An 11,009-nucleotide genomic window follows, 5' to 3' on the forward strand; every position below is an offset into this window, starting at 1 on the left:
GTAGCCGGGCCCGGGCCCCACCACTGGGTCTACTGGCTCGGCCCTTTCGTTGGCGCAGCCATTGCTGCTATTGCTTATGACACCATCTTCATCAGCGGCAGCAGCGGACACGAGCCTCTTCCTTCTAATGACTTCTAAGTCTTTCTTGTTTCTTGATTTCTTGTTATGTTCTTATCTTGATTTTGTACGTGTCTGTTTTTATCTAAGTTGTTGCACTTTTTGTACTTGGCGTTGCCTATATATATATATATATATATATATATATAGAGAGAGAGAGAGAGAGAGAGAGAGTAGATCTCTCTATACAAATGACATTACGAGTATAATTGCTTATTTGAATAAAAAAATGCAATATTTAATTTCCACAAGCAAGAAGAAACGTATTAATTTATTTTTTTTCCTCCAAATTTCACCAATAAAATTTACAGTATCACACCGTATCTTTGTTATAATATAAACTAAAACTATCTATGATCTAACACATCAATCTAGAGAGAGACACGAATCCTTTTAACTGGAGAATAAGTTCCTTGTCATCCAAGAAACAGAACCATCACTTTCACCTTGCAAAAACCTGTCTGAAAGAGTAAAAGACAGATTTCAAAGACCCATGTGGGGATGCTTTTTACATAAATCTCTTGCCTCTTCTCCCTCGACGAACACATAACGACGCTTGCTGGAATTCAGATGAGATTTCTTCACCGACGATGAAGACACCGTGACTATCTCCGTCGTCACTATTTCTTGCAAAGCTTCAGACAGAGATAACATATCGCTGTCATGGTTTATGCATCCTTCTAATCTGACCAGTTCAAGATTTTCCAGTCTCGTCCTTTGACCAATTAGTTTCGAGTAAGCGGCAGATTCGTTCACGCAATAGCTTCCCGGATCAATCTGCACAAATGTTCGACAAAATTAATTAATGAAAAGGGTTTTCAACGTCCATGCATAGTTCGCGTGTTTAATTAGAATTTTTCAGCTCTTGATCGAATTCGTTTTACATCAAGAAAAAGGGTCATCTCTGCATTCGGCAAACGAGCTTACGTCTACGCAGAATAATACAAGGATCGAGAGCCAAACTAGGGTTTCTCAAAAACTTGTTGCTTACGGTAACAAAGAGGCGCTCGAGGGAAGGACAGAGCTTAAGAAAGGAGATTAGAGAATCGATGTTTTCCCGGTGCAGCGAACTATCGATCCACCATAACTCCTTCAATCTATATAACTGGAAATCTGCTCGGAACATGGATAAAGACGGGCAGATAAACGCCTGCATTCCGGCGTATTAAATCGTTACAAAAACGTTTCAGAAACCTCACCAATCGATCGTTACAACAATATAAAGATAAGTAAACGTATTCTTAAGAGATAGATCGATGGACCGACATACCTCGAAGATCCATTTGCTGAGCGTGAGGACTTCTGAATTCTTGATGGTTAGAAGAACAGGATCGAACGGAAAGCTTTCTGGGACGTTACAGCTGAGCCCCTGTCTCGTATCGAACATGGCGTCGGTCAGGTTGAAATGATACGTGATGCAAAAAACCGGGAAAAATCCCCGAAACCTTAGGGTTTTCAGCTTGAACGAGACGATCTCAAGAGACTGAAGCTGAGGACAGTCGAGGACCGTCAAGTGAACGAGCTTGACGGTTGAATCTACGCGAAGAGAAGTCATCCCGAGACACCTAACGATTTTCAGGCTTTCGAGCAGATGAGAGTTCGAGAAAATGGATGAGATCACATCACTAGTCAGATGAGTTACAGAGAATAAGTTGAGGGATCTAACAAAGAAAGCGGAATCTCTTTGAAAATGAGAACTCAGCTCCAACTTCCAGCTGAATCTTCTGAGACCGATCCCTTCTGGTTCTTCTGAAGAGAATTTCAAGTGAAGCACCTCGCCAGGTGCAAAGATGGACACTAGGGTTTCGTGCCCTCCATTGAAATGGAAACACAGCTTTCGAGTGTTCCTCATGGGATCATTCTCATCAAAACCCGCAAGAAAATTTGAAACCGCACCTGAAATGTCTTCTTTGTTTCCGTGAAGAACCAGATCAGTTTGGTTCCATAACAATCTCCATCTCCTCGACAGAAGAATGGTATGTATCAAAGATTCGAAGGGAAGAAACGAAATGATCCGGAGAAGTATTTCGTCCGGTAAACCGCTGATTCTGTCCGTCGCTTGTTCATCCATGACAATAACGACTGGTACATACGACATAGAATGTGAGAAAACTTAGGACAGGAAGAGACGCAGCATGTTCTTGACCAGGAACAGAAGAGATCGTTGCAATATTCACTTGTAAATTTAAGACAATAAGTTCCTCTTTGTGTTGTTTGGTTTGATGCTATATATACATATATATATATATATATATATAGAGAGAGAGAGAGAGAAAGAGAACACTTTATGTTGATTATATTTGCCGTAGGGTAAGTGACAAAGGTCATTGTATTAGATATTTGACGATGAAATATATATATATATATATATATATATACACACTTCATTTTTTTGTATTTTTTTCCTGAAAACGTAATATGTAGAGGGTACCGATATGGTCACACGCATTTGCAACTTTTGTTTAGCTTTTATATTTCGGTGAGATTATCGAGACAACAATGGATTTCCATTGAATGTGTACAATGCTTTTGTTGGAAAAAGGAGTATTTTGATTTAAACAATTCTTTTCTTTGTATGCATTTCGTTTGGTACGAATTTTATGGTTACAAGATATATATACTAGCTAGTTACTAGAAAAATTTATGGTCTTTGAAAATTTTTATTTGGGAAAAATCACATAAAAAACCTCACGAACCAATTAATGTTTTATTAATGAAATTAAGATATCAACTTTAGTTTTAATATATTAACACAACGTACAAACAGAATCACGAATATTTAAGGTTTTTCCAAATAAGAACTCGAGTCCAGTAACTGTTCCGACAGATTTTTTTTAATATGTAATTTTTTATATTATTTTTATTGATGATTAATCTCTTGGATAAATTATAGATGATTTTATTAAAATTTTAATATTTTTTCTCATATACTCACACACACACACGCATATATATATATTTAATTGAAAAAGTTGGAAGTACGTACGAGAAAAAGCTTTTGACTTGGTCAATCGTTTACTACAAACAGCGAGAAGTGAACTTTTAAGATTCTACAAAGCCGACATTCCAAAGAACTGCTAACAAACAGGGTTGTGGTCTTAAATACTTATTTCACATTCAGATCTTTATTTAATTTTTATGTATACACACACATATTACAAAACAATATTATTTTTGTACGAAAGATGCCATGTACTTTGGGGGTATCAAGACGCAAAGAATTCCTATTTATTAGTGAATCGCTGTCACAAACCTTCTAGAAAGAGTCTTGGCCCAATTTATTTCATTAATCAAATTACATATTTATTAAACTATATAACTTTTGCAATTCTATGAATTTGTTCATGTATGCGTGAGATATGGACATGGAACCGGGAATTTAAATGTGGTCTCCTAACCTACGTATCCAGTCAATTTTTACAGGATAGGTATGAGAGAGGGTACTATAGACAAACATAAAAAAAAAAAGAGTTTATTTCGAATTTTCTTTTTGATTTTTTAATGTGAATTCGATTAGATTTTTTTTAAGTTTAGTTGTGCTAAAAAATTATTTAATTTACTATTTTTATATTTGATTTGATTTTCGTTCAAATTCTATTAACTCGTTTAATTTTATATCATATTTTTCGAATATCATTATATATTGTTAGATTAAATCAAACCAATATTTGATTTCGAATAATTTAATAAAAATAGTCACTTCAATAAAATGTGAGAAATATTAAATATTAAAACATCAAAACACAACACAAGCTCTTAATTTTATGAAGATATATATATATATATATATATATATAATATGTATAAATTATATTGACTACTTTTGCTTAAAAAGTTGGACAACTACGCAACGATGTAATGCTAAGTTATTTTTTTGTCTACGGTCACCAACAATATTTCTTTTGTGTGATTTGGTTAACCACGCTCGCAATTTGTAATTGCAATGCAACACTTTACAACAACACAGACGAAAATTTTATCAAACAAACTTTTTTTGTTTCTAAACTTTTTTTTTATTCCGTGTTTTAGTTTTGGTTTTGGTGTTACTAGAAATTAGATTAAATTCGGTATTGAAAAAATTAATTTTGGTTTTAACTGGATAGTAAAAATTTTATTTGAGTGAAAGGAATTTTGATATCCATTTGGCTATATTTACAGTTTGTTTTAGATTCATACGATTCATTTTTTAAAAAAAAAATATATAAAATAAAAGATTGTTATGCTTAATTTTTTTTATTACCATGTATATGTATTACATTAACCTAAATATTTTTGTCTGCGTTTCATACTAAGATAAACATATCATGCTTTTTAGACCTTTTTACTTGAAAGAATTATTAACCACTAATTTCCTAATTCCAAACGTAATAATCATTTAAATTTTTTTTAAAAACATTTTTAAAACTTCATATCAATATTGACTAAATGAAACTATACACAATCTTTAAATATTTTGATACTACACACAATCTCATTTTTACTTGATTTGCAAATGAAATTGAGATACAACAATTCGATACGTTTCGCAGTGAAAATGCATCTGCATAAACGTACGCCTCTACAAAACATTATCTATGGAAATGGCGAGAGAGTTATGTCTACGAAGAATTCTTCAACTTCGGAAACAGACAAAAAAAAAGAAAGAAAGGAAGAAAATATCAAAGATGAAGAAAAAAAAAACATCACCTCCACCGTTTGAAAAAAGAATTTATACGTCACTTCACTTCACAATAAATCCATTATTATTTTTTCATACGTTTTTTTAATTATTTTTAACTCGAAACTATAATGTTTTAGATATCAAGAATATTAAAAAAAATAAGAATAAAATACTAAATGGAAATGCCTCTATAGTCTATAGTATTGTTTTTTTTTATTTTATATTGGAAATCATATATATGAAGATATTGACAAATGAAAAGTTTTGAAATTTTATTAATTGAATTCTAAAAGTTATAACCGAAACTGAATTTGGCTTAACCGAAGTTTAACTGAACTAATAAAAATAATAATTCCTATTTTTTTTTTTCATGGCGATAGAAAAATACTTCTCTTTTTCATTTGTAAGAATTAATAGCTTTCTTCTTTCTCAAAAGCAAGCATTATTACGTGGAAATTTTAAAGCTAGATGATTTTGTGAATACAATTTCAAGTTTTTTTCCATATAAAATCTACAAAATTTATAAGGATTTTTAATTTTTAAGTAAGATTACGATCCATGTAAAAGCATTAGATATACATATTTTGTTTCTTTTACCAAGATTATTTTGCTTTATATAAAAATAATAATATTGTTTTTTTACCGTTTTAAAGCTTTAATGGTCGAATCTATGGTCGTCTTCACAAATTGGTAACGCTAAAACTCATTTTTTTAGTTAATAGAAAACAATTGTTGCAAGAGAATTCGAAGAAACTATAAATGTAAATAATATCAATATATTACATCAGAACTATATAATTTCAAAACTTTATTACATGGATATTCTATAACTTTTATGCTAATATTTCGTAGGGAGAAACATTACTAATATAACATAGAAAGAGTTACCCAAAGGGCAACAATTAAAATAAAACAACAACTATAAGGAAATTTGAGGAAACGGTGATTGGTTTGTTCTAAAAAGTTTTGTTAAAATTTATTTCACACACACACACACACATATATATATATATATAAATAAAGTAAAATGTACAAGTTTATCCAAATATTTTGTATAGTAAAAAGTATAAATGTAGAATAAAATATTATATACAGTAACAAATATCATTCGATACTACGAAAGCCTTCGTAGTTTTAGTATTTCAATCAGTGTATAATCTTTTATATATTATATTGTGCAAATCGATATAAAAATATGATATAATCACGATTAAAACAAGACGATTGAACCCTCCAGAGTTAAAAGAAAAAGTAAATTTACTCAAAAGTACAACAATTAAAGCGAGGAGAACGAGATTTACAACACAAGAAACCAACGCCCACGTTATTAGCTCCGATTACATTAGCCCGAATCTCCCCTTCTCTCTCTCTCTCTCTCTCTCTCTCGCTCGCATGTTCATTGAGCACAAGACCAAGCAGACTACCGAAAGCCCGAGTCGCCATTGAAGCACCAACCCGGAAAGCTCCATTCGTTTTCTATTGTGTTGTTTCGTAATCGTTTCTTCGGATTCTTCGGGTTTTCTTTGGTGGGTTGCTCTTACTTTGAAAAGTATTTCGCTGGGTTTCTTCAATGGGACCTATCAAAGGGATCAAGAAGAGGAAGAGAGTGGCGGAGAAAAAGGTTGACCAAAACGTTTTGGACGCCGCCGCCGCCGCATCTCTCCGTGGCGGCTCTCTTCCGCCGCTGGATTGGTGGGATGAGTTCTCGCAGCGGATTTCCGGTTTGTCCTTAACCCACTTTCTCTCTTTTTCGTTCCTTCTGTTCACTATTCTAATGGGTTTTGTCTGGTTGTGCATTGGCGTTGTTTTATGGGTATTTCACTAATTATATGTCAGTCCTCTCAAGCATTCTGCTCGCGTTTGATTGAATTTGATAATTACCCGGGTTCTCGTTTTTATAGGAAGGTACTGATATAGCTTCTATGTTCCCGATTTGTCACTCGTCTATGGTGGTGATTTACATGTTCGTATATCGAGTACATCGAAATAGATTCATGGAATGTGTCTGTTGAACGCCTGATGGGAGCAGTTGAGATGGGTTTTAGTTAGAATTTTGGAGGGCACTAGTCAGAATTCAGAATCTCCAAATGGGTTACTCCTAATTACCAGTTTGAAGGAAGCATTATTCATGAAACAAGTAATGTAGACTAGGGTTCCTCTGGTTTTGGGTTTGTTGTTTTGCAATGTGTTTGCTAAGTAAGCGGCTTTACATTCATGGAAGGATGTTAGGTTAATGGAGTTGAAATTGTTCTGATTAGGCTTGAGAAGCTCGAGTTTGAAGCCGCTTAAGAGGAGGCATATTGATTAGAATTTGAAGTTGATCCTTCTAGATCAAGCAACTTTTTGCTCATAGTTTCCTTCTCGCTGTTTTTCGATTTCCGAAATATGGAAATAAGAACCTGGTGTATTAGACTATGGCTATACTATATGCTTGGAACGTGCCTGAAATGATTTTTGTTTATGATTTACATGTGCTGAATAGTATATGAGTCCACAAATTATCTTCAAAGAATCTGTAGATTGTTTGGTTCTTGCCGTCAGAGATGTTGAAGTTCATCAGAACTATTGAAAGCTTTCTGTGAGATTTCTCCATGTTTCTCCTGATGCATCTGTCTGTATCTGTGTAAGGAAAACGATCTATCATGTGCAGGTACCTATCCCCACTCGGATTCTTCTGCTAGTTTGAAAGTAATGTAGGGTTTAAAACCGGTCAAGCTTGTACGATTAATGACTTCGAATGTGCGGTAGCTTAGCAGTAGCCAAAGCATGATCTTTGATTCTAATATAAGGCAGATGATCGGCTTCAAAGACGAGCAAGTTTTGAGCTTGCATTCTCTGTTGAATTCTTATGACTGTGTTATGGTTTTGCTCAATGTTTCAGGTCCTCTGTTAGATTCAAAAGAACCAAAGACAGTCGAGTCAATCCTCAGAGTGTCAAGAAAGACGTTTAACTATATCTGTTCCCTCGTGAAAGATGATTTCACATCAAGGCCTGCAAATTTCAGTGATTCTAACGGGAAACCTTTGTCTCTCAATGATCGAGTAGCCATTGCCCTTCGGAGACTCGGCTCTGGTGAATCTCTATCGATCATCGGAGAATCCTTCGGGATGAACCAATCTACTGTCTCCCAAATCACTTGGCGGTTTGTGGAATCGATGGAAGACAAAGGGCTTAAACATCTCTCTTGGCCTGCAAAGTCAGATGAAGTGAAGTCGAAGTTTGAGAAAATCTCGGGTCTGCCCAACTGTTGCGGTGCAATTGACATTACTCACATTGTTATGAACCTTCCAGCTGTAGAGCCATCGAACAAAGTTTGGTTGGACAGCGAGAAAAACTACAGCATGATACTGCAGGCAGTAGTGGACCCGGATATGAGATTTCTCGACGTAATTGCAGGTTGGCCCGGCAGTTTAAGCGACGACGTTGTCCTCAAGAACTCGGGCTTCTACAAACTCGTTGAGAAAGGAAAGAGACTGAATGGGGAAAGCCTCCGGCTTTCAGAAGGAACAGAACTGAGAGAATACATAGTAGGTGACTCGGGTTTTCCTCTTCTCCCATGGCTTCTCACTCCATACCAAGGCAAACCCATGTCGAGTTCTCAAACAGAGTTCAACAAAAGACACTCCGAGGCAAGAAAGGTTGCGGAAATGGCAATGGCGAGGCTGAAGGAGATGTGGAGAATCATCAATGGCGTGATGTGGATGCCCGACAGAAACAGGCTACCGAGGATAATCCTTGTCTGTTGCTTATTGCACAACATCCTCATAGATCTGGATGACAAAGTGTTGGATGGTTTGACTGTGTCTCATCAGCACGACATGAGTTACAGGCAGAGGAAGTGCAAGTTTGGGGATGAGCTTGCCTCTAACATGAGGGACAAACTCTGTCTTCACTTCACTTGTGGGGAAATGTCTCTGAAGCTTTGACGTAGAAGGTCCAATTATTTTTTTTAATGACATTTTCTTTTCATAATGTAGCATAAGTATTGCATTTTGATATATCTTTAAATATAAGCACATCTAATGCATTTTGTTTTAATAATTTCCCAAGGAAGTTCTAATAACTAATGTTTAATTTCTGTGTGGGGCTAATGATAATTATATTATTTCGTAACTCTGTAGCGTGATTCCTTCCCACAGTATTAGTTTGTAATTAGTGTCTGGGACATTTTTTTTACAAGGAAAAGAGGCGACGTTTCCTGAGAAATTTAAACCGATTTGAGATATAATTAAATTCGGTTTCGATTGGGTCCCGGTTTGGTTCGGTTCTGTCCAATCCGGTTCAATCGACACCCTCTGATTGGCTCAGAGTGTTTTTAGTTCTTAAACTTTTTATGACCACGTCACTCGTCTGTCGAGTTCCTCGCGTAACGAAGATCTTCGGAGCTAGAGCTTCGATGGCAAATTTCGATGCAAAGACGATCATCAAGGACAAGAAGTTCTGGTTCGCTTCGCTCCTCATCGTATGGGCTGCTGGTCTTCAGGTACGATTCCATTGGTTACAAGAATCCCAATGAGCAGAAACAACTTCGGCTCTGGTTTTGATATTTAGGGTTCGTTTCAGGAATTTGCGAAATTCGATCTTGTGTATTCTAGTTTCATGCTTGATTTTGACGCAATGGATTGTGTATTTCTTCGTGGTTCGGACAGGGACACATGATGTGGTTGCAGAAGCAAGATTCTTTCAAACAGAAGTTTGGAACCATCGATTCCGCTGGCGAAGGCTCGCACGAGTGATGAAAACCGATGGATGGTGTGTCTGTGAAGAGCTCAATCAGTAATCTGTAAGGAATATTAGATTTTATCAACTCTTTACCGATTAGATAACCTTCCTTCTTGATGTTCTGGTTTCAACCTATATAGAGCATTTCTGGGGCTTAGGTTTTGTCAGATATGAACGATGATGTTCCTTTAGTTCTTATAGTTCTGCAGAGTTTCTTAAGTTGGTTGTACTGTGACCAATAGAATCCTCAGCAAGAATTGCAGGGCGGAATCCCGGCCATTCTCCTGATCGATCGCTTGTTCAAGTAATCCTTGTTGTCCGATGATGATTGCCAGATTTCAGACTACTGCCTCGTGAGTTAGGGAGCCTTTTTTCTGGTTAGATTGCATCAAATGATAAGAGTAACCTATAGGAATCTCGATCTCGAGCGGATAACGAAAAATGTTATCGCGTGCAACAGAAAGCTTTTCCTTACATGTTCTTTACACAGTGTAAGGAGGTTCACTGTCTGAAAGTATAGTCTTTGTAGATGGTTGCAGTGGAATAAACCATTTTGCGTAAGGGATCTACGGGTTTCGATCTTGGATCGGGTTGGTGCTTCTACGGTATAGGAATGAGATTCCGAATTTCCGACATTGTACTTGATCGTTTGGTCTAAGAATACAACAACAAATTCTGGCTTTCTTGGGATGAAACTCTACTGTGGATGCTAGCTCTATGTTCTTGGCACCAGGTAGGAAAGCTGGACGAGAGATTTTGTTGAAGTCGATCAAGCGAATCCAGTAAACGATCGCACTCGCCCCCTCGTGGCTGGTTTCGCCTGTTTGACACGGATAATTTTTTGGACAAAACCTGAACTCGAACTCACCCCTCGGATTCTTGTCGGCGATAGACTCGTACTCATCCCCACCGGTAGACGAATACCAAAAAAATCAAATATCTAATTCACAGATTAGGTAGATATCCGAAATCTGCAATTTCAAAATTTCAAGAATTAAACCTACATATAACATTTAATTGGAGTTTCACCAATCCCGGATCGGAAATTTTTATTTAACCAATTAACAGTCTCTATTAGGTTTTATTTCAGGTAGATCCATTGCTTGGTCTCACTTCTTTCACTTGGGGTCTTGCTTCCGACGAGACACTCTCAACTTGTTGAATGCGGCCAAGTGGGAGCTCATTGTCCATGTCCGAAAACGGTGCCGGTTCGTCTTTGCTTTTGCCCCACAAAACAGAGTACAGTCCAAGAACTATCACTATTGCTCCAAGAACCCTACAAAAATATCAAAAAACCTCGTTACTTCAGATCGATTACGAGCATCGGGTTTTGTTCTTTTGGCTCGAATTTTGCTTGTCTTGATCATGATATATATATGCTCTGCTCAAATCGAGACAGAGCTCTTGTCCAAGACCTGAGGAAGCTCCCGTGACTAGTACCACTTCGCCGTTGAGTTCATGCCATGGTTCCCGTTGCCTTGAAACCTTGTTTTTCAGGTACATGCAGTT

General features: G+C 36.3%; 5 protein-coding genes across 6 annotated transcripts in view; 3 read left to right on the plus strand and 2 right to left on the minus strand.

Moving 5' to 3' along the window:
• The window catches only part of LOC104824266 (aquaporin TIP1-3), a 1,810-nt gene extending 1,584 nt beyond the window's left edge, over positions 1 to 226 (plus strand). Inside the window, exon 4 of the mRNA XM_010556295.2 lies at positions 28 to 226. Within this exon, the coding sequence (XP_010554597.1) occupies positions 28 to 138 (111 nt within the window). The 3' untranslated portion in view covers positions 139 to 226. The remainder of the gene's footprint in view (positions 1 to 27) is intronic.
• LOC104824264 (F-box protein At2g39490-like) lies at positions 227 to 2,419 on the minus strand. 2 transcript variants are annotated; one of them, XM_010556293.2, is made up of 3 exons: positions 1,388 to 2,413; positions 1,109 to 1,267; positions 227 to 894 (listed from the first exon to the last, which is right to left on the minus strand). In XM_010556293.2, the coding sequence occupies exons 1-3, from the start codon at positions 2,213 to 2,215 to the stop codon at positions 601 to 603; spliced, it is 1,281 nt and encodes a 426-aa protein (XP_010554595.1). In that variant the 5' UTR covers positions 2,216 to 2,413; the 3' UTR covers positions 227 to 600. The 2 variants fall into 2 exon arrangements, with proteins under 2 accessions (XP_010554595.1, XP_010554596.1); XM_010556294.2 differs by lacking the exon at positions 1,109 to 1,267 and having other exon boundaries at positions 1,388 to 2,419.
• Positions 2,420 to 5,987: 3,568 nt separating this feature from the next.
• Positions 5,988 to 8,821, plus strand: LOC104824263 (putative nuclease HARBI1). Its single transcript, XM_010556292.2, has 2 exons — positions 5,988 to 6,498; positions 7,659 to 8,821. Exons 1-2 carry the CDS (start codon positions 6,348 to 6,350, stop codon positions 8,702 to 8,704), a joined length of 1,197 nt encoding a protein of 398 aa, XP_010554594.1. The 5' UTR covers positions 5,988 to 6,347; the 3' UTR covers positions 8,705 to 8,821.
• A 107-nt stretch (positions 8,822 to 8,928) lies between these two features.
• LOC104824262 lies at positions 8,929 to 9,790 on the plus strand. Its single transcript, XM_010556291.2, has 2 exons — positions 8,929 to 9,261; positions 9,428 to 9,790. The coding sequence occupies exons 1-2, from the start codon at positions 9,112 to 9,114 to the stop codon at positions 9,512 to 9,514; spliced, it is 237 nt and encodes a 78-aa protein (XP_010554593.1). The 5' UTR covers positions 8,929 to 9,111; the 3' UTR covers positions 9,515 to 9,790.
• Positions 9,791 to 9,975: 185 nt separating this feature from the next.
• The window catches only part of LOC104824261 (WAT1-related protein At2g39510-like), a 2,953-nt gene continuing 1,919 nt past the window's right edge, over positions 9,976 to 11,009 (minus strand). The window contains exons 7-8 of the mRNA XM_010556290.1: positions 10,614 to 10,776; positions 9,976 to 10,471 (exon numbers count right to left, since the gene is read on the minus strand). Of these exons, the coding sequence (XP_010554592.1) occupies positions 10,433 to 10,471; positions 10,614 to 10,776 (202 nt within the window). The 3' untranslated portion in view covers positions 9,976 to 10,432. The remainder of the gene's footprint in view (positions 10,472 to 10,613; positions 10,777 to 11,009) is intronic.

This window comes from Tarenaya hassleriana, unplaced genomic scaffold (genome assembly GCF_000463585.1).
Source record: "Tarenaya hassleriana unplaced genomic scaffold, ASM46358v1 Cleome4, whole genome shotgun sequence".
Taxonomy (NCBI): Eukaryota; Viridiplantae; Streptophyta; class Magnoliopsida; order Brassicales; family Cleomaceae; genus Tarenaya; species Tarenaya hassleriana.

Bases quoted from the DNA above. Each gene is read 5' to 3' on its own strand.
- LOC104824264 (XM_010556293.2), bottom strand. From the start codon at position 2,215: ATGTCGTATGTACCAGTCGTTATTGTCATGGATGAACAAGCGACGGAC. The intron at 1,268-1,387 runs GTATGTCGGTCC...GCCGGAATGCAG, and splicing joins TCAGCAAATGGATCTTCGAG to GCGTTTATCTGCCCGTCTTT. The intron at 895-1,108 runs GTAAGCAACAAG...ACATTTGTGCAG, and splicing joins TCGAGCGCCTCTTTGTTACC to ATTGATCCGGGAAGCTATTG.
- LOC104824263 (XM_010556292.2), top strand. From the start codon at position 6,348: ATGGGACCTATCAAAGGGATCAAGAAGAGGAAGAGAGTGGCGGAGAAA. The intron at 6,499-7,658 runs GTTTGTCCTTAA...TCAATGTTTCAG, and splicing joins GTTCTCGCAGCGGATTTCCG to GTCCTCTGTTAGATTCAAAA.
- LOC104824262 (XM_010556291.2), top strand. From the start codon at position 9,112: ATGACCACGTCACTCGTCTGTCGAGTTCCTCGCGTAACGAAGATCTTC. The intron at 9,262-9,427 runs GTACGATTCCAT...TGGTTCGGACAG, and splicing joins TATGGGCTGCTGGTCTTCAG to GGACACATGATGTGGTTGCA.